Source organism: Eptatretus burgeri, chromosome 11 (genome assembly GCF_056783735.1).
Source record: "Eptatretus burgeri isolate ZD-2024b chromosome 11, Ebu_testis_v1, whole genome shotgun sequence".
NCBI lineage: Eukaryota > Metazoa > Chordata > Myxini > Myxiniformes > Myxinidae > Eptatretus > Eptatretus burgeri.
In genome coordinates, this window is record NC_140971.1 from 24,464,590 (window position 1) to 24,490,581 (window position 25,992).

Genomic DNA, 25,992 nt, shown 5'->3' on the forward strand with positions numbered 1-25,992 from the left:
CTCCCCGGAGTTGCTCTGTAACATTGCTTCCATCTTGTTCTTCATCCACAAGAACTTCCTCATCTGATACCCCACTCTTCTGGTCATTGGTGTCTTCTATCGTTGTCTTTGTGCCCTCTGCAAAAGCGAAATTCGACTGTTCTTAGTAACTTTAACAATCTCTGTTGTGTGATTGGGAAAAACAATTCCCCTCCGAGTGACTTTAGCAGCGAGAGACACATGGCAAAGAAGGCTCTGTTTCAAGGCACACTCAAAGACAATGGAAACTGAGGGAAAAGTCAAGATTAAAAAAAAAAAAAACTATACAGTGCATATCCAATATATAAAGTTCTTTCTAACCACTGACTGACTGACTGACTGACCGATATTGAAGATCAGTACCTTTCGGGTGACGGAGAAAGCTGAAATTTTGTGTGCCGATGGATACACCGGGAAAAATCACAAAATCATTGGACACCATCCATAAATCCATCCATCCATTGGGACCATACTCTGTACAGAGCATTGGGGCTGCCTAAGCAGTCTCCTTGGCTAATGGGCACAATACTGGACGGGTCACCACTCCGACACAGGATACCAGCAAGCTGGCACTCATTTTGCCAACCTCAGAAGGATGACAGGCAGAGTCAACCACACCTGGTATTAATGCAACAGCAAGTGGGATTAGAACTCAGGATCCTCATATCCCAAGCCCACCCCCTAACCATTAAGCCAACACCAGGCATATCCAAAATGAAAATATAAATAAATGAAAAAAATGCAGGTGAGTGACCAGAGACAATAGAGAAGCACGGTAATTTTGTGTGCCAACGGACATTGAAGCAGATACACCAGGAAACATCAAAGAACCAATGGAAAGCATCCGTAAATGAAAATATAAATAAATGAAAAAAGAATAGATGAAAATAAATATATTCGATGAGAATAGATGAGCATTCAATGAACTTGTCCAAGAGTATCAGGAAATGGATGAATGGAGAACAGAAGGTAACACGTTCCTTCATCCCAAAATCTGAAGAAACCCAACTACGTCACAAATACCGGCGAATAACCTATCGACCAACAACACAAACTTTTAACAAGAATCGTCACAGAAACGATGTACCACCACCAAACACAAGAAGGAGGTCCAGAGACAGAACAGAAGGGATGCAAGAGAGGATGCTATGGAATGATAGACCATCTACTACTAAACAAGGCTATTCTTGAAAACTGCAAAACAAGAAGAACCAAATTGTCCACAACATGGATAGACCACAAAAAAGCTTCTGACAGCATCCCACATTCATGGATGATAAAGTGCATGCATATGTACAATAATCACGCTGGTTGAGAAAGCAACGGCTCTACGGAATACCACACCGATAATGCAACACTCGGAAGGGAAGATCAAAACACCAGGAGTGAAAATATGATTCGGGATCTTTCAAGGAGACAGCCTTTCCCCCTCTTGTTTTGCCTCGCTCTGGATCCACTAAGTAACCTCGTCAATGAGCAAGGACGCAGATACACCGTAACATCGAATAAAAGAACATCCAAACAAGCAAGAAATGTGACGCATCTACCGTACATGGAATGATTTAAAACTTTTTTCACCAAACGATAAAAAAATTGCAGAACAACATAAATTAATGAAATGGTACTCCAACGATATTCAGATGGAATTTGGCCGAGATAAGTGTGCCACGTGCACATTCGTACAAGGTAAACCAACAAAAACGGACAACATAAAAATTAACCAAGATATAACAATACGAGAGCAAGACAATGAAACATCATACAAATATGATGCGGTGGAAGAGGTTAGGTCAGGTATGGGAGCATGCGCGAGAGCAGCGTGTGACTGCATCCACTTTCTGCCGGTACTCCAGGGGCCATCTGGCCATCCCCCAGGACAGATGCCTGGCCCATCCTCATTTCCTTGAGAGGCCAATCAACCGGCTGCAACCACGAGGCACATGATTGGCCCTCTCTACACGCGAAGCTCCCTCGCTGAGAGAATCCGGTGAGCAGGAACAACATCAGGAAAACGAGCCACATGTCCATAGAGTGCACAGCTGATGCTCATAGACGACACAGGTAACAAATGTTATCTGAGTCTCTCTCAGCAAATGCTCGTTGGACACAAAGTCTGACCAGCGATAGCCAAGGATTCTCTGAAGAGACCATGTTCCGAAGGAGTTAAGTCTCCGTCTCAGATCCTTGGTCAGAGTCAAAGTCTTACATCCGTAGAGCAAGGACTTCACTTCACACTCCTCTGTCAATAGCCCACCACCCTCTGCTCTAACTGAAGTACAGCGAGGGATGGGCTTGGAGGAATGCAATGCACAAATTCCTCTGTAAGCAGGATGAGAATCACTTCACCACAGGTAATGCTCTACCCCCTCACAGATTCCCTGCACATAGGCCTCCTTGTCCACCCTCAGCGTATTTAAAGTTTTATGCCTCAACTCCCTGAACAGCTCAGCTCTGTGACTAAGCCTGCCCCTGCGACTCTGGTCAATGGTATCCAGTGTCCTTTAGGAGACAAAGTTCTTTGCCTGATGGTGCGTTCCAAGATATCTGCCGGCAACATCAAGGATGGAAGGCTTGAAGGCACTCCACAACTCTTCAGGATTCCCCAAAGCACCCAGACCCCCAAAATCCCCACTCAGCCTGTTCGCAAACTCCTTAACTACCCTCTCCTCCTTGAGTTTGCCAACATCCAGCCTCGACTGGGATGGTACCATTCTCCTGGATTTAAGGTGCAACCTCAGAGTTGCTACAACAAGCCGGTGGTCGGTATTGAGGAACTGAGCACTCCGGTAGACCCTGCAGTTCTGAGTCATCCTCCAGAGACCATCAACAAGCACATGGTCAATCTCCTTTGCCACACCACCAACATTGGAATACCAAGTCCAGCGATGAGCCTGTGGGTGCTGAAACCATGAACCGGCCACCCTAAGTCCACAACTTGTTGCAAAGTCAAGGAGCCAGAGCTCTTCTGGTTCACAGTTACAGACCCATGGGGACCAACACATGTCTCATAACCATCCCTGTCAGTTCCATTCGATGCATTGAAATCCCCTAAGACTAGAAGAGTATCTCATCTGGGGCACTGATCAACCACAGGCTCGAGCGTGGCGTAGAATGCGTCCTTCATGGTGAAATCTCTCTCCTCGGTCAGAGCATATACAGAGACGAGGGAAAAGATACCCAAGGAGTAACGAATCTTTTGTCTCATAATACGCTCGTTGACCAGTGTGACCTCAGTTATCATGGGAGTCAGCTTATTGGAAACAGCTACAGAAACTCCTTGGACATGGAACCTTCAGATTGACCAGACCAGTAGTAGATGGAACCACCTGCCATGTTCCCACCACTATCTGGTCTCTGTACCTCAGAGAGTGCTGCAATACTGATGTTCAAATGCTGGAGCTCAGATGATAGCAGAGACAGGTGATCATCGTCTCTTAAGGATAGGACTTTCCAGGCACCCACTTGAAGAGACCACCTCAGGTTAACCCATGTTGACCGCCATATAGTGGACGACACCTCAGCACCATGCTGACACCACTGCAGTCCAACCCAAGAAGGTTACCCCATGCTTTTCCTCTCATCATCAAATAATGGGGTCCCAAAGGCTTTGCCATAATCCCATCATCCGGTGAGCTGCCCTGTGAAGGGCGGTTCTCCCACAGAGTGGGTTTTCAATTTCTTTGAGTTTTTTTCTGTGTTTTGCAGAATGAAATGTTTACGGCGGCAGGAGTGAAAATTCTGCCACCAACCTCCGAGAAAAAGGTAACCCAACTGCAGGACCTTCCCATCGGTGTTAAGGAGCAACCAAACCAGATATGGTGTCTCCCTCTGTGAAGTCTGCCTGAATGTTGGCAATGGTGGCATCGTCTTTCCAATAGCACACATCCATTAAATAAATTACCAAGTCTGCCTTGTCTGCATGAAGTAATCCCGCAAGGATCAAAGTCCACTCACTGGCAATGATGGTCAAAGGTTTGGGTAGAACATGCCCCTCTACAAACCTTCGGGCCTTGCACAGGTCCACGGTGTCAGGAGCTTGCAGTACAGGGAGCTGCAAGCTATCATCTTCTTGGGTGAGTTCAGAAAGTTCTCCAACTCTATCATTGGGCAGGGGCAAGAGTTGGACCCCTCTCCTGCAGGTACATTTCCAAGTATTCTTGGCTTCTTTTAGAAGCTTTCTGAGCCATTCTAAGTAACAATCCTTCTCTGGTACACATGCGATACATTCGGCTGTCCCGATGAACTCTGGTGCTAGAGGCTTCTGCGCATGCACGCTGAGCATTCTGGGGCAGATTACGTCATTTCAAAAGTCATGTATTGCCGAGGAATACCTGCGTAAAAAAGGATAATCTTGAAAACATACCTTTCCCCAGTTAACCAAATCAAAGCCATAAACCAGCTTGTAGTACCAGTGTTCCAATGTAGCTGTGGAATAGTAAGCTTGCCCCAATCGGACATTTAAAAAAAAAAAGGTTCCATAAAAAGCAGTGCATCCCAACAATGTACCTGCCGAGAAAAGAAGGAGGTGCTTGTCTGATCGAACTCAATCAAGTGCACAGAGTCATGACTATAAGATTAGCAGAGTATGTGAAAAGTTCAACAGACGACAGAACACAACTTGTGTACAAGCATGAAGACAACAAACAAGAGAAGGTATCTCACTCACCTTGCAAGAAACTTCCAAAAACACATGCGAACAGAAAATGTCACACACCAAACAAGAAACGGCAACAAATATAACCTCTTCAAATGCAAAAAAGAGGAAATAAAAATATAAGATGAAATATCAACAGATATAGTGACAATTATGAGAGAAAAAAATAAAAAAAAGAGGAAGAAAATACAAAAAAAAGAGTTGGACAGATTGGGGGTCGACAAAGAAGGTTCACTGGAATGGCTAAGAAGAGGTCAGGTTAGCTGGGATGGAGAACAAAACATTATAAATGCCCAAGACCAAGGACAGTGCACTAATGGCTTGAAGAAAATGGTGAGACTGAGTCAATCGGACAGGTGTAGGTTTCGTAAGGTCGAAACATAAAGTACAAGAAACCTCCTGTCGGGATGTAAAAAAAACTCATGTCTGAACTGCTGTACACACAGAGGCACAACAAGGTATGTGGGGTAATCCACAGGCATATCTGCAAAACTTTCAATATCTCAGTCCTAGAAAACTCATGGAAACATGGACCAATGGCGTTCATTGAAAACGAGGACGTAATGCTCACGTATGACCTGATGATCCCATCCTGCGTGAACATAGAAAACAAAGCACTGCAACCGGACATAGTACTCAGATACAAAAAGGAAAATAAAATATTGCTCATTGAGGTTTCAGTACCCAGTGATCTTGGTGTAAATAATATGGAAATCAAGAAAATGACAAAATATCAAGACCTCAAGAATGAAGTGAAAAGATTCTGGAAGCTGAAGGGTCAGGTCAGGTATGGGAGCATGTGCCAGAACAGCGCGTCGCTGCGTCCACTTTCCGCCGGTACTCCAGGGGCCTCCGTCTGGCCATCCCCCAGGCAGATGCCAGGCCCATCCCCATCTCCTTGAGATGATGGTCAACCTGCTGCAACCATGAGGCACGTGGTCGGCCCACTGGCCTCCTCCACTCATGAGACTCCCTCGCTGAGAGAATCTGGTGAGCAGGATCAGCGTCAGGAAAACGAGCCACATGTCCATACAGCCGCAGCTGACGCTCACGGACTATGCAGGTAACAAATCTCATCCGAGTCTCTCTCAGCAACCGCTCGTTGGACACAAAATCCGACCAGCGATAGCCAAGGATTCTCCGAAGAGACCTGGTACCAAAGGAATTAAGTCTCCGTCTCAGATCCTTGGTCAAAGTCCAAGTCTCGCACCCATAGAGCAAGACTGGAAGTACCAAGGACCTGAAGACTCGGACTTTCGTCCTCCCGCACAGGTACCGGCAGCGCCACACCCCATGATCCAGTGAATCCATGACTCCCCAGGCCCGACCCAGACGTCTATTGACCTCCGGCTCACAACCTGCGGAGACATGAATATCACTGCCAAGGTAAGTGAATCTGTCCACGACCTCAACATCCTCACCACAAACAGACACAGACAGGACAGCAGCATCCAAGATGTCACCGAAAGCCTGGATCTTAGTTTTGACCCAAGAAATCCGTAATCCCAACGGCTCCGACTCCTCATTCAGCACCTCGAGGGCCCCCAAGAGGATGTCTAGAGTCTCCGCAAAGATGACTGCATCATCTGCAAAGTCAAGGTCCGAGATCTTGACATTGCCAAATGATGCACCACAACTTGATCGCTCCGACATCCTCCCAAAAATCCAGTCCATACAAGTACTGAAAAGTGTGGGGGCAAGTACACATCCCTGACGAACTCCAGTAACAACTGGAAATAAGTCAGAGATGGTACCACCACACTTCACAGCACTCTCAGTACCAGAGTAGAGTTCAGACATCAGATCGATCAGTTTCGGTGGCACCCCACGAAGACCAAGAATCCTCCAGAGGACATCCCGATTCACTGAATCGAACGCTTTACAGAGATCAACATAGGCTGCAAGCAGCCCCTGCCGAAACTCTCGTCTGCGTTCGGTGAGGACACGAAGTGCAAGGATACGGTCAATCGTTGACCTCTTTGGTGTAAAGCCTGACTGCTCTGGACGCTGGTGCTCAAGCAGATGGTGGCGAACCCTATCTAGAATTATCCGAGCAAAGACCTTGCCCGGCACTGAGAGCAGCGTCACCCCTCGGTAGTTGTTGCAGTCTTGGCGATCACCCTTCCCTTTCCAGAGAGGGATAACAAGGCCCCTCTTCCAGTCAGTTGGGATGATGCCTGTGTTCCAGGCAGAGCACAAAACTGCATGCAACGACACGAGTGCAGCATTTCCACCAGCCTTGAGAAGTTCAGCATGGATGCCACAGATCCCTGGAGCTTTGCCCCGTTTCAACTGGTTCACCGCAGCCTGTGTTTCCACAAGCGATGGTGGACCACAGTTGATTCGAGGGTCAGCAACAGGGATTGTAACACCCTTGACGTCCAACTCGACAGCTGGGGGATCAGCCTGGTACAACCGCTCAAAGTAACCGGCCCAGCGGGCCTTCACTTCAGACTCCTCTGTCAAGAGCCTACCACTCTCTGCTCGAACTGCAGTGCTCCGAGGGATGGGCTTGGATGAACGTAATGCGCGAATTCCCCTGTAAGCGGGACGAGAATCACCTGTCCACAGGTGATGCTCTACCCCCTCACAGATTCCTCGCACATAGGCCTCCTTGTTCACCCTCAGTGCACGTACAGTTTTACGCCTCAGCTCCCTGAACAGCTCAGCTCTGCCATTCAGCCTGGCCCTGCGACTCTGGTCAATGGTATCCAGTGTCCCTTGAGAGACAAAATTCTTCTTTGCCCTGCGGTGAACTTCAAGGCATCCACCGGCAACATCAAGGACGGTGGTCTTGAAGGTGCTCCACAACTCTTCATGACCCCCCAAAGCACCCAGACCCCCCAAGTGTCCACTCAGCCTGTTCGCAAACTCCTCAGCTACTCTCTCATCCCTGAGCTTGGCAACATCCAGCCTAGGCTGGGATGGTACCATTCTCCAGGATTTAAGGTGCAGCTTTAGAGTTGCTACAACAAGCCTGTGGTCAGTATTGAGGAACTGAGCACTCCGGTAGATCCTGCAGTTCTGGATCATCCTCCAACGACCGTCAATGAGGACATGGTCAATTCCCTTTGCCACACCGCCAGCGTTGGAATACCAAGTCCAGCGATGAGCTTGCGGGTGCTGAAACCATGAACCAGCCACCCTAAGTCCATGACTTCTTGCAAAGTCAAGGAACTTAGTGCTATTCTGGTTCATAGTTCCTGACCCATGGGGACCAACACACACCTCATAACCATCCCTATCAGTTCCAGTCGATGCATTGAAATCCCCCAAGACTAGAAGTGTATCTCGTCTGGGGCACTGATCAACCACAGACTCGAGTGTGGCGTAGAATGCATCCTTCACGGTGAGATCACTCTCCTCAGTCGGAGCATAAATAGAGACCAGGGAAATGACACCTAAGGAGTGGCGAATCCTTAATCTCATAATACGCTCGTTGACCGGTGTTACCTCAATTATCATTGGGGTCAGCTTATTGGACACAGCTACAGCAACTCCTTGGGTATGGTAACCATCAGAGCGACCAGACCAAGAGTAGGTGTAACCACCCACCATTATCTCGCCGCAATCCGGTCTCCGAACCTCAGAGAGAGCTGCAATCCCAATGTCCAAACGCTTGAGCTCAGATGATAACAGAGACAGGTGATCATCCTCTCTTAGGGATAGGACATTCCAGGCACCCACCCGAAGGGACCGCCTCAGGTTAACCCAAGGAGACCGCCGTCTGGTGGACGACACCTCAGCACCACTCCGACACACTCTCCCGCAATCTGACCCAGGGATGTTACTCCGTGGTTTCCCTCCTATCAAAGATTGGGGGTCCCGAAGGCTTTGCCCCAATCCCGTCATCCGGTGAGCTGCCCTGCGAAGGGAAGCTGCACAGGAGGTACTCCCACGGAGTGGGTTTTCAGATTTTTTTGCGTTTTTGCGTTTTGCGGAATGAAGGGTTTTACGGTGGCCGGTGTGCAAATCCTGCCACCAACCTCCTAATAAGAAGTAACCCAACTGCAGGAGGACGTCCGCAGACACAGTTGGGCACTAGATATGGATGGCCGTTGGCTCACAAGGAGCTCCTCCGCCCTTTGACAGGTTTTGTTTTTAATCCTGCTGGGTGTCCATATCCAAACACCCTCCTCACCAGAAAACCTGGTGGGGGAGACGGTTTAGTCGCCGACAACCCGACCACTGGAAGCTGAAGAGCACTGAAATTGTACCAGTAATAATTATCACTGGTACAATTATAATTGGAGCAATGGGAATGATTTTTTTTTTAACTCACAAAGATCCCACAACCCATCCCTGGAAACATTACAACAAGCAATTTAGAGTTGGAGGCTGTCCGGGGCTGGTTGACGATCCTGAAAAGAGCCCTTGGCAAAAAACGTTGAGAACAAGAAAACTTTGCAACCAAGTCCATGAATCGTGATCCTTCGCAGAAACTGAGGTGGATACTTCAAACCCTGAGAGGATACCGTTCCACCTTCTGAAACCCAGATGTAGAGAAAGCAACCAACAACACATACACACTCGATGCCTATTCAACTCAACCTGCATCCAAGTGAGAAGAGCCCAGGGCCTTGGGCTTAAACTATATGGGAAGTTGGGAAAGACTTGTGCATTGTACATTGGATTAGATAATATTACATTCGAAAATAAGAAAACTGAAGTCTTTTGAAAAATGAAAATTGCAAAGGCAATCATGTACCCTGGTGCTTACTACCAGAGGAGGAAACTAGAATGGCACTTGGTAGAGCGCACACCTCTGCCAGGCTGAACAGCAAGTTTACGTTTTGTATCCCACTGATAGGCCGATCTGAATCTGGACCTGAATCAAAATCTAATCGGATTGTTCCTGTTACCGACCAAACTCACCCACAAACGTTCGTCCGAATCCGTGCATCACTTTTTGAGATATCGTGCTGTATATCATTTTTAGCCCCTATCTCTCAATATGGTGAAGAATCACTTTAAAAATTCAAGCATTCAGATCCGGATCTTCACCAAAATCTAATCAATTCGTCCTTGTCACACACCCAACCTCTCCACCAAATTTTGCACGAATCCATCAATAACCTTTTGAGATATCCTGCTCACAAACAGACAAACAAATCGACCGAAAGGTGAAAACATAACCTAAAAACACCTTTGGTGGAGGAGGTAATAAAGCAATGTAGAAACTGGCAGAATGGTCCAAAAATGACTGCTAAAGATATGGTGTCTGTAATAAATAAATAAAAAACAACAAGCTATCCATTTCTTTGTCAAACAATCCGAAGTGGAATCCATTAAACTTAGTAAGCCTGATATGTTGGATTTTGTGGCGGTAAAGTAGCAATTGCTTTGGGTCTCTTGAAGCTCTACCATGATCCTTGAAAACATAAACTACTGTATTGTTGTGGTTGACCAAATTCGCAAACCACCATTCAGGTCCCTTAGGTGAGGTATCTTGGTAAGTATATGTGTAGTTAGGCCCAAACCCGTTGTCTAGAGGGAATAAATATCATTCATGAGTGCTGCGACTCTTCAGGATAGCCGTTTTTCTTTTACTATCTTTATTTTGGACCAACCGCCATGATTACCACCACCAACCACGTCTCAACAGTCATCACAACATCAACCACCCACCACAGCGCCGCTTCACCACAACAGCCACGACCTTTACCGTCACACCTCGCAACCGTCGCATCGCCACCGTTCTTGCGCCGCTTGTGGGTACCGGTATTGGACTCGTGCAGGGCGCGCGCCGAATAGCGTGTACAAAACCACGGACTTTCCGCTCCAAAAACGGATCAAAAACGACTCACGCCCACTTTTGTTCCGTCCAATCGGTGAGCGAGGGGCGATTTGGCCCCGCCTCCAGGGCGTTGGAGGGCGGTCGCTATATGCAAATTCATGGATCAAAAAGCATTCACGCCCACTTTTTCTCGGGCCAATGGGGAGCGAGGTGAAAGGTCGAAGGCAGGGGGTCAAAGGCGAAGCCACGGGGCTTATATAAGCGGCTGCGTTCGTCAGGAAAAGTCGTGGTGTGCGTTGGAAGTTGAGTGCAGGGGAGTTCGCAGGAGGAAGAGTTCGGAGTTGGAGTCGGAGCGAAGAGGACGGAGCTGTGGAGAGGCGGCGGCGGCGAAGGCAGACGAGGGGGTGCTCGCGTCGGTGCCGGGAGCTGCACACCAGGGAGGCCGACGGCGCGACCTGGTCGAGGTGGAGACGCTCGTCGCGGGACCCGAGACAGAGTAAAAATCCTCCTTTCCCCGAGCATCAGCAACCCCCTCCTGTTTCCCCCCGCGCTGAGATAGTGCGACCAAGGGGGCCCCCTTCCCACCCCCTACCAGACACTGTCCGCGAGGCCCGCGGAGTTGAGGCACCACCGCCGCTCCGCGTCTCATCACCAGACGGGTAGGCCCGACACGGTCTCGGCCCCAGGCCCGCCTACCCCCTCATCCTGGAAGGTGGTTCTCTTTTCTTTTGCTTTGGGAATGTGTGTTGTCGGCGCCGTCTGTGAAGTAAAATTGTATAAGTGTTGCCGTGTGCTCGCGTAGTCGGTATTAGATCTGCATTGTCGCATTTGCTTTTTGTCTTCTTCTTTTCTATGTGCTTTTGGTGGAATTGTATATGTGTGCTTTCCGTTCATCTTTATGTGCTTTATGTTGAACTGTTTCCCGCTTCGCTTCGTCATTTCTTTCATTGAATCCTCATCTTGCTTCACGTAAAGGGTTGGTAGTGGGCTGAATACGCCCGATAATTAATCGAACCGTCGAGGCCGACGATAACACCGCTCGGTTATCCAGATAGTACGGAACGGGTCGCTTAAGTGGCCCGTGTCCGAAGTCGACCTGCGGCGAGGTGCGATCGCCCGGTCTACCCTCCGTGTGGGTACTTAGGTAGGTCGAATTTGGCGAGCAACCCTATCCCACGCGGGGGCCGATTGGCTCGATCGCGGTGAGACCGAAAGGTCCACCCGTGACTGGTTCCCGGCGTTAGTCCGAGAGGGTCACGACTGGATTGTCCGTCCAGTGGGCGACGTGCCGCGATTCGAGTTACGTGGCCGTCAGCACTCCGGCGGGCGCGAATCCGTAACAGTATTATTATTTGTAAAGCCTGGTGTTGGCTCAATGGTTAAAGTGGCTGCCTTAAGATATTAGGGTCTTGAGTTTGAGCCAATGTCATGCTGTTGAAATAACACCAGGTGGGTTTACTCAGCCTGTCGTCCTTCTGAGGTCAGCAAAATGAGTGCCAGCTTGCTGCTATCCTGTTTTGGAGTGGTGACCCCTCCAGGATTGTGCACAATAGCCAAGGAGACTGCTAAGGCAGCACTAATGCTCTGCACAGAGTATGATCCCAATGGATGGAAGGAATATAAATGCAAAAATGTCCAGAGGGAAGTAAACAAGCTCTTGAACTGAAACTGTCAGGTCCACTGAAATAAATTCTGAGGAGTTTCAGAATTTGGATGAGCTCTAAGAATTTTTTCACAAATTAATGTTTGGTTATAACTGGTGAAGAACCCATCGTTACAGTTGTGTTAATTCCCTAAGAATTACAAGGGTTAATTGCTCCTTAATTGCCATATTTTAGTCTGACTTTTAATACCTCCTTCCGCTGGGAGTGGCGCTATGCCATGAGACTGAGGAGAAGGCGGCTGAGAGTTTTTGTGTTACATTTGTGGGGGGAGAGGGGGGTTAGATGTTACCATAGATCAGATAGGAATGTATAATGTGGTGTGGTCTGTGTGTGAGTAGATAGCCATCTCAATGTATAGATAGGGAAATGTTAGCTTAAAAATTGTCTTGTTTGCATGTATACCATACAGGGGGTGGTAGCGGTAATAATTAGTTAGGGATTATGGTAAAGAAAATCATGTGTATAACCTCCAGGTCAACCTCAATCAGGAGGCGCCGGGAGACTTGGCATGAAGGGGGGGGGGGCAAAGCTATGGACGCCTCCCAAGGGGTGGTGCGACGGATCGCCTGGGAGGGGCGCAGCATTGCCAGGTAAAGAGGAAAAGAAGTTGGGCGAGAGAGAACGAGAGAGAGAGAGAGAGAGAGAGAGAGAGAGAGAGAGAGAGAGAGAGAGAGAGAGAGAGAGAGAGAGAGAGAGAGAGAGAGAGAGAGAGAGAGAGAGTTGGGAGTCTGAGGTGAAGAGGACGAGAGGAAAAAGAGTTGGTATCGCTGAGGAAAAATGCTGAGGTCTAGTCTGAGGAGAACAGGGCGGTTGGGCATGTGTGAGAGAGAGAGAGAGAGAGAGAGAAAGAGAGACAGAGACAGAGAGAGACAGAGACAGAGAGAGACAGAGACAGAGACAGAGACAGAGAGAGACAGAGACAGAGAGAGACAGAGACAGAGAGAGACAGAGACAGAGAGAGACAGAGACAGAGAGAGACAGAGACAGAGAGAGACAGAGACAGAGAGAGACAGAGACAGAGAGAGACAGAGACAGAGAGAGACAGAGACAGAGAGAGACAGAGACAGAGAGAGACAGAGACAGAGAGAGACAGAGACAGAGAGAGACAGAGACAGAGAGAGACAGAGACAGAGAGAGACAGAGACAGAGAGAGACAGAGACAGAGAGAGACAGAGACAGAGAGAGACAGAGACAGAGAGAGACAGAGACAGAGAGAGACAGAGACAGAGAGAGACAGAGACAGAGAGAGACAGAGACAGAGAGAGACAGAGACAGAGAGAGACAGAGACAGAGAGAGACAGAGACAGAGAGAGACAGAGACAGAGAGAGACAGAGACAGAGAGAGACAGAGACAGAGAGAGACAGAGACAGAGAGAGACAGAGACAGAGAGAGACAGAGACAGAGAGAGACAGAGACAGAGAGAGACAGAGACAGAGAGAGACAGAGACAGAGAGAGACAGAGACAGAGAGAGACAGAGACAGAGAGAGACAGAGACAGAGAGAGACAGAGACAGAGAGAGACAGAGACAGAGAGAGACAGAGACAGAGAGAGACAGAGACAGAGAGAGACAGAGACAGAGAGAGACAGAGACAGAGAGAGACAGAGACAGAGAGAGACAGAGACAGAGAGAGACAGAGACAGAGAGAGACAGAGACAGAGAGAGACAGAGACAGAGAGAGACAGAGACAGAGAGAGACAGAGACAGAGAGAGACAGAGACAGAGAGAGACAGAGACAGAGAGAGACAGAGACAGAGAGAGACAGAGACAGAGAGAGACAGAGACAGAGAGAGACAGAGACAGAGAGAGACAGAGACAGAGAGAGACAGAGACAGAGAGAGACAGAGACAGAGAGAGACAGAGACAGAGAGAGACAGAGACAGAGAGAGACAGAGACAGAGAGAGACAGAGACAGAGAGAGACAGAGACAGAGAGACAGAGAGAGACAGAGACAGAGAGAGAGAGAGAGACAGAGAGAGAGAGAGAGACAGAGACAGAGAGAGAGAGAGAGAGAGAGAGAGAGAGAGAGAGAGAGAGAGAGAGAGAGAGAGAGAGAGAGAGAGAGAGAGAGAGAGAGAGAGAGAGAGAGAGAGAGAGACAGAGAGAGAGAGAGAGAGAGAGAGAGAGAGAGAGAGAGAGAGAGAGAGAGATATGCATCGAGTTCTGAGGAAAATAGGATGATGAGAGTTTTTAAGGAGGTCATCCTGCTTGCCTGACTTTGTCCTGTGCCTGTTCGTCCCACCTACCTGCCTCTGCCCATTTTGTCGTTCCTGCCTTGCCCCGTTTCGTCGACCTACCCATGTGCTTCGTCTCATCGTCCTGCTCCTCGGCCCTCATCATCACCTGCTCATCCCCGCTGCCCAGAGCTGAGACGCCCAGTTTTGTCCCCTTCCCGTCTGTGACTGAGTCTGCAGTGAGGCACCTTCGTTTATTTAGATTTATTTTTCCTCATTGTACATAGTAATTATTTATTATCGATTTTGTGTCCCCTTTTTTCCACACCACAACCCACCGTCATCTCCTCCATCACGTTCAATCATCCCTGGTTCTTTTTGTTATTGCGGTTTGAGAAATAAACCCGTTGGGTTTAAAAGCTTGAAGGTTTCTCCTGTCTCTCCTCACGACCCATGTGCGCGTTGTCCACCACAATTCGTCGTTTGAGAGAGTAAACCGCCAGTTCGGCTCATCCATCCAGCGTCGGTGTTAACCGACCTGAACACGACAATATTTACAATGGAGAGAAATGAGATCCTCCATCCCACCTAAACCCGTGGGACTAGGATCTTTTTAAAAAATCATCCAAAATCTTCTTGTGCACATCACGAGTCCAATCACTCATTTTCAACTCATTTCCATCCAGCGGTCCAGGAGCGCATAGCAGTCAAGCAAATACATAAGAACAGACACTTCTCGAATTATATATGGTATGATAATGTCGGTTTGTCTGCTGCTGGATTTTGATTTTCAAATGAACTGAAGTTTATGCAATTGCAATCTGCTAAGGGCACTGTATTGTGGAGCTACCATAACTCTTCTGGTTCGGGGAGGAAGGCTGGGAGTGGATATACGTATAGTAGAGTTTTCAGCCGGCTTGCCCACCTACTTTCATTTGCTTGTGAATGCTAAAGATCCCACATTATCTTTCAGAAAAAGGAAGCCTTTATGCCAGTACCCTAAGTGTTTTCAATGAACTTTGGCACAGGATGAGGTCATTTGGCCAATCATGCCTGTGCTCCATCACCACCAGATACCATCACCCATCCACATCCAAGCTACCTTCAAGTCCTGCCAATATCCCTGAACCACTCTATCTCGTCTAATGCATTTAGATATCTAATTCCAATTTGAACCTTTCTCCTCTTTCTGCTGCCACGACCTTTCCAGGGTGACCATTCCATGTATTAACTACTCCCTGACTGAAAGACTTCTTGCTATATTGCTGTCCTCACTCTCCTCCTTTTTCTTTACTCTCAGGCAATGGTCCTTCATCCTATCATGGCCTATTCTGCTGAAAAACTCTTCTGCATTCATTATCTTAAACATCTCAATCAAATGTCCTCATGATTTCACCTCCCCTCTAATGTCCTGTCTACTTCAGCCGCTCCTCATAGCTGACTCTCGTTAGCCCCGGAACCGAAACCAATCTAGTATCTCAACGCTAAACCCTCTGCTCTCTTTGGCAACTACAGTACGTCCTTACACAGATGCGGTGACCAAAACTGAACTCAATATTCCAGATGAGGTCTCACCAAATTCCTGTACAGTGTTAAAACTACCTCCTTTGCTTACAACTTATCCCAATACTAATACAACTTTAAACCCTGTTAGCTTTACCTATAGCTACCTGGTACTGTGTTCTCTGTTGACCCACATATCTATTACCACCCGCAGATACTTCTCTTGTGTGACACACTCCAACATTGCCCCTTGCCTCATGCAATCCCTATTTTATAATTCTTACTCATCCCCAGCAACTAACATTTCTTTATGATAAACTACTAGTCTAGTAGGAAGGTAGGGTCCCCATGCACCCAAAGGACATATTTTTCTTAACTTACATTTTTGTAATCCTGAAAGTGTCTAGAAAAGGAATGTTGATGTTCCCATCGCGAAATATTGTCCCATGGGGTCCGTTTGGCGGCCATCTTGGATTTCCAATGAAAATCAATTATTGCCATAACTTTTGAACGAGACATCATGCAAAGATAAATGATACAATTTTTCTGTATAATTTTGACATGAGGAATTGATTTGGAGGGTTATTTTCATGATTTGAACAAGCTTATTATCATAAAACTGAAAAAAAATATTGGAAAAAATAAACAGAACAAATAACAATCAAGCTCTTGAAAATTATCTATTTTCATACATACCAAAATGTAAAATTCCCATGGAGTCTGGAATTAACTAAAATTGCCAGTAATTATGGAAAAATAACAAAATATGAGTTCAATAAGTCACAATAAGAACATGAAGGAAACTGTTCTCATCTTGCACATGAGGACAAGCTACAGACGTGGTCAGCAATGTTATTTTGCCATTGTACGACTGTTTATCTCGTCCTCAAAAAGCTCATCGTAATCAATCTCATGCTCTTCCTCTTCTTCTCCCTCCTCCACCTCTTCAGCTGTTTTCTCCAGCAAGTCAATGAGAGAAGGAGGAAGGATAGGGCCACATGACCATACTGGTTCCAAGATACCCTCCCCAGTCTTCTCCCAGCCTTGTCCAGGATCATATGTCTTTGGACGCCAGAACAATGGCTTGTCTGCTCGCTTGTAGTTGGCAAGGCGGTGGTTCACACGTTCAATGTGTGGGACAAGGTTGTCTCTGCAAGGTGGGAGTTCTTCTGGTGATTTGACCTCAAGATCATCAGCTGTAGGAGGCCAGGGAAGTGGCTTTGAATCCCTGAATGCCTGCTGAATTAAACTACGAAGGAGCAGGGCCACATCCTCGTACTTGTCTTTGGACCCCAGCTTGTATGCATGGGCCACTGCATCTGCAATGGAGATGCTGGCAGTGTAGACCAGGTTATAAATGATACAGCCTTTGTCACCTGGATTGACCTTGGCAAAGGCAATCTGCTCATGAATGTCATGGATCTCAAGTCGAGTCTTCAGCTTCTCACTTCTGTATTTAGAATTGGGGAAGCCATTTCTCTCTAACTCTTGGATGTAGAGAAGACGCAATGATGCAAGCTGCACAAACTCATTCTGTCCAATCACTTGGTTTTGAATGAAATCAAGCACAGCAGTGAATGACTTCAGATGTGCAGCAGCTTTACGAACCTGATCTGTATCGCTGGCATTTTTTGCAGCTCGGGCTGTATTACGCAGGTGATTGACAGACTTCAAGTTGAATGACTTGCGACATGACTGGTGAAACTGGGCCTCTCTTGCAAACAGGTTTGTACCATGTGATATAGAGCACTATTTTCCAGTTCTAGGGCTTGGGGCTCAATTTGTTTCCAGATGGGAAACTTCAAGGCTCCATCCTTGTCCTTGAATACTGGGAACTTGAGCCACCGCTCGGTCTTCCCCAAGACTTTCAGTTCAAGCCTTTGATAGAAAATGCATTCTGGAGGGAACAACTGCATGGCAGAGGATGATGGTGGTTTACGGGGGGGAGCATGATGTTGAGGCTTCATTGGATGTTACACGAGACTTCAAGCGATCTAGGTTTTTAGTGAAGTTTTGGTAGCAGCCACGATGATAGCCAATTGCTTCTAAATCTGCCCCAGAAAGACTCTCTGGAATATTGTTACAGGCTTCCTCCATGCGATTGGGTGAATCTTGAGATTCGATGAGTCGTTTGTCACGAATACTATGCAGCAGGGCTAGCTTGTCAGTGGCTGATCCCTTGATATTACTAAGTGATGTGAAATAGCCATGCTGAATGCCAGTCACATGTAAAATACAAGTTATAGGAGGACGCTTCCACAGTTCTTCAAACCCATCACCATTATCACTCTTGCGTTTCCTTGACTTTGACATGATTATCCACCACCACACTATAACTACAATTGTTAGTTCATTTTACCACCACCAAAGCATAGTTCTTGCTACTAATTCTACAATAAAGCCTTCACCTAGAAAATAAAAGAGACATTGCATTAATAGGATGGACTCAAATGTGGTCAAAAACATGAATTCACCTATCTTGACATCCCCAAGTACCACACTCCCTTCATGAGAGCTTGCCAGTCAATTTATGTTTGTTTGACCTTGAACCCTTATATTAGTTCAAGGTCAAAACTGAAGGCACCAAATCATTCCTCATACATGATTTCCTATTAGTGCATAATACATACCTAACCTCCCAGAGGTTACACTTTAAAAAAGGGGGGGGGGGCAATTGGGAATTCCCTTTTGTTCAAAATCCATGACATTTTCAACCTATTTTGCCCGAGATTCCTTATTCCCTTCATGAAATAATCAATTTTCTAGTTATACATGTTCTTGGCACTGCTATATTTAATATTGCTTCATTGTTTCATTTTAAAACAGTACATCACTTTCAAAATCTTTCCTTTTTCATCGACCTCTGAGTCTTGTGTTTACATATCTGGTGACAATTATGTGTCATAAGTCACATGACATTGGGGAGGGGAGGGGGGATTCCCAAAGTTATTTATATCACAAACTTTAAAGTGCTTGTAACTCTTTAAATATTGGTATGGGAGGTTAGGTATGTAGTAGGTACTAATAGTAAATGGTGCATGCAGAATCATTTGGTGCCTTCAGATTTGACCTTGAACGATAGAGTCAAGGTCAAACAGCCATATGGGTACATTTTTTTTTATATTTGTGCAAATTGCTAAATAAAAACCCCTTGAATCATGAAAATAACCCTCCAAATCAATTCCTCATGTCAAAATTACACAGAAAAATTGTATCATTTATCTTTGCATGATGTCTAGTTCAAAAGTTATGGCAATAATTGATTTTCATTGGAAATCCAAGATGGCCACCAAACAGACCCCATGGGACAATATTTCGCGATGGGAACATCAAAATTCCTTTTCTAGACACTTTCAGGATTACAAAAATGTAAGTTAGAAAAATATATCCTTCGGGTGCATGGGGACCCTATATTCCTCCCTGACTATACATCTACCAATCCTTTACCCAATCTATGAAAGTATCTAGACGATATTTGGAATACATCCTTTCCTCACTGGGCATTGTCCAGCTGTATAAACCACTGTAGTGGTCCCATGAAAATGATGAACCCACAGGTACTTTTGTATTTCATAATATTACTCATACAAAGTGAATGGTATTAGAGAATAAGTGGTAATGCTATGCCAGGTTATCACTGACGAATGTAGCATGTGTATAAAAAGGTGAGATGCGTTTACACATTGACAACATAGTATTTACTGTTTTAAACTTGGTGTATTGCATAGTACAATTGTTTTTTGAAGTCGGACCACATTCTGTGTTTACATTTCACATTGAATATGGAATGTTGGCAAAGACTCAAGGGCACAATTGTCCATACAGTATGGATTTCATTTGAAATGAGCAGTGTTGCAGCTACAGTTTACCGCTGTTGTAAAGTTCATCGAGATAGAGGGACAGGAATTCCATTCCAAACTCCTCTCTATCCATGATGTCTTCATCGTCTGGAACAGGAAGCTCAACGTGGGGCTCAAGTGGGTTGTCTGTGAGGTTTACAAACCTGGGAAGGTGAAAAATTACAGGTCAGCAGCTGTTGTTTCGCATATGGTATTTATTTCGGAGTCTGGTGTTCTGCTAAAAGGCAGGTTCAGGACTCTGAAGCAGTTTTGAGGATAGTTTGGCTGGATGCTATGCTGGATTTTGGCTGGATAAACTATGCTGGATAGTTTGGCATTGCCCTCCCAGCAGTAGTTAGGGCAGGAATTTGGAATTTGTTCAGGGTGCTGGAGATAGCTCGCCTATTCTTCGCGAAGGACACCGTGGAATCTTTAATGTCCATCAACTCATGTTGACAGACGGGGAACCCAGTTTGACATTCATCTGAGGGACAGCACACACATTGATGACTCACCCAGCCTCTGGAATACCGGAATGGCAGTTTATAGCTGGGTCGGGATTCAAACCCAGGTTCGATGGCTTCGAAGCGAGTATGCATACCTCCAGGCCATCCTGTTAGCCTCCGTAGGCCTATATGGTACAATACTCGTGTGAAGTTTGTTTGAAAGCTTTGGATATGAAAGATAGAGTGACATTGGCATGGCCATTTACATATGTCATATGCAGGAGAGGAGGTCAAACGGTGGGAAATTGAAAAAAGGAAGGAAAAACATGGGAGAAGAATGGAGTGTTGGCAGAAGCATGAGGAGAGGGTGGGGTTCTAAATTCTGCCATTTTGTGTATGGACTATGGATATAGCCCAAGAGCCTAATACCAATGATCCAATGCCGACCAAGTTCGTTTCCTGATGACAAATGAGTTCAAGGAATGGACCTGATTGTCAGGTCAGGCCAGAATAGATCTGTGACTTGCAACAGGTACTATGTAAACCTCTACTAACCTGTTTCATGGTTGGGTTGTCAGTGACTAAACAGTCTCCCCCACCAGGTTTCCTGGTGAGGAGGGTGTATGATATGGACACCCAACAAGATTAAAAACAAAATCTGTCAAAGGGCAGAGGAGCTCCTTGTGCCAACAGCCATCCATATCTAGTGCCCAACTGTGTCTGCGGACGTCCTCCTGCAGTTGGGTTACTTTGTTTTTCGGAGGTTGGTGGCAGGATTTGCACTCCAGCCACCGTAAAACACTACACTCCGAAAAACACAAGAAAAACGCAAAGAAGATTGAAAACCCAACTCCGAGGGAGTACTTTCTGTCAAGCTGCCCTTTGCAGGGCAGCTCACCGGATGATGGGATTGGGGCAAAGCCGTCGGGACCCCCACTCTTTGATGACAGGAGGAAAATCACGGGGTAATCTTCCTGGGTCAGATTGCAGTAGTGTGTGTCAGGTGGTGCTGAGGTGTAGTCCACCAGATGGCAGTCTCCTTGGGTTAACCTGAGGCGGTCGTTTCGGGTGGGTACCTGAAATGTCCCATCCCTAAGAGAGGATGATCACCTGTCTCTGTTATCATCTGAGTTCAAGCGTTTGAACATTGGTATTTCAGCACTCTCTGAGGTTCAGGTCATGTGAGGTGTGGGAGCATGTGCCAGAGCAGTGCGTCGCTGCATCCATTTCCGCCGGTACTCCAGTGGCTTCTGTCTGGCCATCCCCCAGGCAGATGCCTGGCACATCCGCATCTCCTTCAGATGCTGATAAACCTGTTGCAACCACGAGGCATGCAGTCGGCCCATTGGCCTCCTCCACTCACGAGGCTCCCTTACTGAGAGAATCTGGTGTGCAGGATCATCGTCAGGTAAATGAGCCACATGTCCAGACAGCCACACCTGATACTCACGGACTGTGCAGGAAGCAAATCTCATTCGAGTCTCTCTCAGCAACTGCTCATTGAAAACAAAGTCTGACCAGTGATTTCCAAGGATTCTCCAAAGAGACCTGATACCAAAGGAATTAAGTCTCCATCTTGGGTCCTTGGTCAGAGTCCAAATCTCACATCCATAGAGCAAAAATGAAAGCACCAAGGACCTGAAAACTCAGAAAACAGAAAACTCACCAAGGACCAGAAACCAGACCAGAAACATACCTCATGTTCCAGTGAATCCATGACTCCGCAGGCCGAACTCAGACGTCCATTGACCTCTGGCTCACAGCCAACAGACATGAATATCACTGCCAAGGAAAGTGAATCTCTTCGTGACCTCAACATCTTAAGCACAAACAGGAACAGACAACAAAACAGTATCCAAGATGTCATTGAAAGCCAGGATCTTAGTTTTGACCCAGTAACCCGTAATCCAGTGGCCCCAAAATCTAGACTCTAGAGGATATCTGGGGGCCCCCAAAAGGATATCTAGAGTCTCCGCAAAGATGACTGCATCATCTGTGAAATCCGAATCCTCTGTGAAGAGCCCACCACCCTCTGCTCTAACTGCAGTTCACCGAGAGACGGGCTTGGAGGAATGCAATGTGCGAATTCCCCTGAAAGCAGGACGAGAATCACTTGACCACAGGTGATGCTCTACACCCTCACAGATTAATCGCACATCGGCCTCCTTGTCCACCCCTTGCGCACGTACAGTTTTACGCCTCAATTCCCTGAACATTTCAGCTCTGCCATTAAGCCTTGCCCTGCGACTCTGGTCAATGGTATCCATTGTCCTTTAAGAGACAAAATTCTTCTGCGCCCTCTGGTGAGTTCCAAGACTTCCACCGCCAACATCAAAGACGGTGGTCTTGAAGGTGCTCCACAACTCTTCAAGATTTCCCAAAGCACCCAGACCCTCCAAATCCCCACTCAGCCAGTTCACAAACTACTCAGCTGCCCTCTCATCCTTTAGCTTGCCAACTTCCAGCCTAGGCTGGGATGGTAGCATTCTCCCAGATTTAAATTGCAACCTCAGAGTTGCTGCACGAGTCTGTGGTCAGTATTGAGGGAACTGAGCACTCTGATAGACCCTGCAGTTCTGGATCATCCTCCAGCGACCGTCAATGAGGACATGTTCAACCTCCTTTGTCACACCGCCAGCATTGGAACACCAAGTCCAGTGATGAGCTTGTGGATGGTGAAATCATGAACCAGCTACCCTAAGTCCATGACTTCTTGCAAAGTCAAGGAACCCAGTGCTCTTCTGGTTCACAGTTATAGATGCATGGGGACCAACACATGTTTCATAACCATTCCTGTCAGTTCCAGTCAATGCATTGAAATCCCGAAGACTAGAAGAGTATCTCGCCTGGTGCACTAATCAACCACAGACTCGAGCGTGGCATAGAATGCGTCCTTCACGGTGAGATCAATCATCTCAATTGGAGCGCATACAGAGACCAGAGAAATGACACCCAAGTTGTGCCGAATTCCTGGTCTCATAATATGCTCTTTGACCAGTGTTACCTCAATTATCATTGGAATCAGCTTATTGGGCACAGCTGCAGCAACTCCTTGGGCATGGTAACTATCAGAGTGACCAGACCGAAAGTAGATGTAACCACCTGCCATAATAAAATTTGGTCTGATCTCAACTCATAATAAAATCTAATCTCGCCACAATCTGGTCTCTGAACCTCGGATAGTTCTGTCAAACCGACGTTCAAACGCTTGAGCTCAGATGACAACAGAGACAGATGATCATCCTCTCTTCGGGAAAGGACATTCCAGGCATCCACCCATCGGAACAACCTCAGGCCAACCAAAGGAGACTGCTGTCTGGTGGACAACACCTCAGCACCACCCAGACACACACTACCGCAATCTGACCCAGGAAAGTTACCCCGTGGTTTTCCTCCTCCCATCTAAGAGTGGGGGTCCTGAAGGCTTTGCCACAATCTTGTCAACCGGTGAGCTACCCTGCAGAGGAGATACTCCCACGGAGTGGGCTTTCAATTTTCTTTGTAGTTTTCTTGTGTTATGCAGAGTGAAGGGTTTTACATTGGCCGTAGTGCAAATCCTGCTGCCAACCTCCTAAAAAAAGTAACCCAACTGCAGGAGGACGTCCATACAGAGTTGGGCACGAGATATGGATGACCGCTCGCTCACAAGGAGCTCCTCCGTCCTTTGACAGGTTTTGTTTTTAATCCTGCTGAGTGTCCATATCATACACCCTCCTCACCAGGAAACCTGATGGAGGAGATGGTTTAGTTGCCGACAACCCAAACATAAAATAGGTTAGTGCAGGTTTACACTATACCTGCAGCAAATCACAGATCTGATCTGGCCTGACCTGACAATATCGGAGACCGGCCTGAACTGATGATATCTGAGGTACGGAGACCAGATAGTTGCGAGATCATCACGGGTGGTTACACCTATGATTGGTCTGGTCGCTCTGATGGTTGCCATGCCAAATGAGTTGCTGTATCTGTCTCCAATAACGTGACTCCAATGATAATTGAGGTAACACCGGTCAACTAGCGCATTATGAGACCAAGGATTCATCAATCCTTGGGTGTCATTTCCCTAGTCTCTGTATGCGCTCCAATTGAGACGAGTGATCTCACCGTGAGGGACGCATTCTATGCCACATTCGAGTCTGTGGTTGATCAGTGCCCCAGGCGAGATACTCTGAGTTGTGGTTATGAGATGGGTGGTGGTCCCCATGAGTCTGGAACTGTGAAGCAGAATAGCAATAAGTTCCTTGACTTTACAATAAGTCACGGACCGAGGGTGGCTGGTTCGTAGTTTCAGCGCCCACAGGCTCATCGATGGACTTGGTATTCCAACGCTGGTGGTGTGGCAAAGGAGATTGACCATGTCCTCGTTGATGGTCGCTGGAGGATGATCCAGAACTGCAGGGTTTACCAGATTGCGCAGTTCCTCAATCCGGACCACAGGCTCATGGGAGCAACTCTGAAGTGGCAGCTTAAATCTGGGTGAATGGTACTATCCCAGCCTTGGCTAGATTTGGCAAGCTCAAGGATGACAGGGCAGCTGAGGATTTGCGCACAGGCTGAGTGAGGATTTTGGGCGTTCGAGATGCTTTGGAGATTCCTGAAGAGTTGTGTTGTGCCTTCAAAACCACCATCCTTGATGTTGCCAGTGGATGTCTCAGGAACTCACCATAAGGCAAAGAAGAATTATGTCTCTCAAGGGACACTGGATACCATTGACCAGAGTTGTGGGGCAGGCTTAATGGCAGAGCTGAGCTGTTGAGGGAGTTGAAGAATAAAACTGTACATATGCTGAGGGTTGACAAGGAGTTATATGTGCTGAGTGGGTCGAGCATCACATGTGGTCAAGTGATTCTGGTCCTGCTTACAGGGGAATTTGTGTATTGTTTTCCTCCAAGCACATCCTTCAGCGTACTGCAGTTAGAGCAGGGTGGTGGGGTCTTGACAGTGGAGTCCAAAGTGAAGGCCCGCTGGGCTGGTTACTTTCAGTGGCTGCACCAGGCTGATCTACCAGCTGTTGAGTTGGATGTCAGGAGTGTTACCATCCCTATTGCTAACCCTCCAATCAACTGTGATCCTCCGTTTATGGAAAAACTGGCTGTGGTGAACCAGTTGAAATGGGATAAAGCTCACGACATCTTTGGCATACATGCCGAACTTCTCCAGGCTGGTGGAAATGGTGTACTCATGTTGTTGCATGCAGTCCTATGCTCTGCCTGGAACATAGGCATCATCCCAACTGAGTAGAAGAAGGGCCTTGTTGTCCCTCTCTGGAAAGGGAAAGGTGATCGCCAGGACTGCAACTACAACCGAGGGGTGACGCTGCTCTCAATGCTGGGCAAGGTCTTTGCTGGGACAATTCTTGATAGGGTTCGCCACCATCTGCTTGGGCATCAGCATCCAGAGCAGTCAGGCTTTACACCAAAGAGGTCAATGATTGACCGTATCCTTGCCCTTCGTGTCCTCACCGAATGCAGATGAGAGTTTCGGCAGGAGCTGCTTGCAGCCTATGTTGATCTCTGCAAAGTGTTCAATTCAGTGAATCGGGATGCCCTCTGGAGGATTGTTGGTCTTCATGGGTGCCATCAAAACTGATCGATCTGATATCTGAACTACACTCTGCAACTGAGAGTGCTGTGAGATGTCGTGATACCATGTCTGACTTATTTCCAGTTGTTACTGGAGTTTATCAGGGGTGTATATTGGCCCCCACACTTTTCAGCACTTGTATGGACTGGATTCTGGGGAGGATGTCAGACAGATCAGGCTGCGGTGCATCGTTTGGGAATGTCAAGATCTCTGACCTTGATTTAGCAGATGATGCAGTCATCTTCACGGAGACTCTTGATATCCTTTTGGGGGGCCCTCAAGGTGCTGAATGAGGAGTTGGAGCCGCTGGGATTACAGGTTTCCTGGGTCAAAACTAGGATCCCGGCTTTCATTGACATCTTGTATGCTGC

At 47.1% G+C, this 25,992-nt stretch overlaps 1 protein-coding gene across 9 annotated transcripts in view; it reads right to left on the reverse strand.

Moving 5' to 3' along the window:
- Positions 1-25,992, reverse strand: part of LOC147016673 (uncharacterized) — a 107,279-nt gene that overhangs the window by 1,572 nt on the left and 79,715 nt on the right. For all 9 annotated transcript variants that reach the window (XM_085845570.1, XM_085845578.1, XM_085845572.1 and 6 more), the window contains 2 exons: positions 19,620-19,753; positions 1-117 (listed from right to left, as the gene is read on the reverse strand). The exon at positions 1-117 is cut by the window's left edge and continues 1,572 nt beyond it. In XM_085845570.1, the coding sequence (XP_085701696.1) occupies positions 1-117; positions 19,620-19,753 (251 nt within the window). The remainder of the gene's footprint in view (positions 118-19,619; positions 19,754-25,992) is intronic.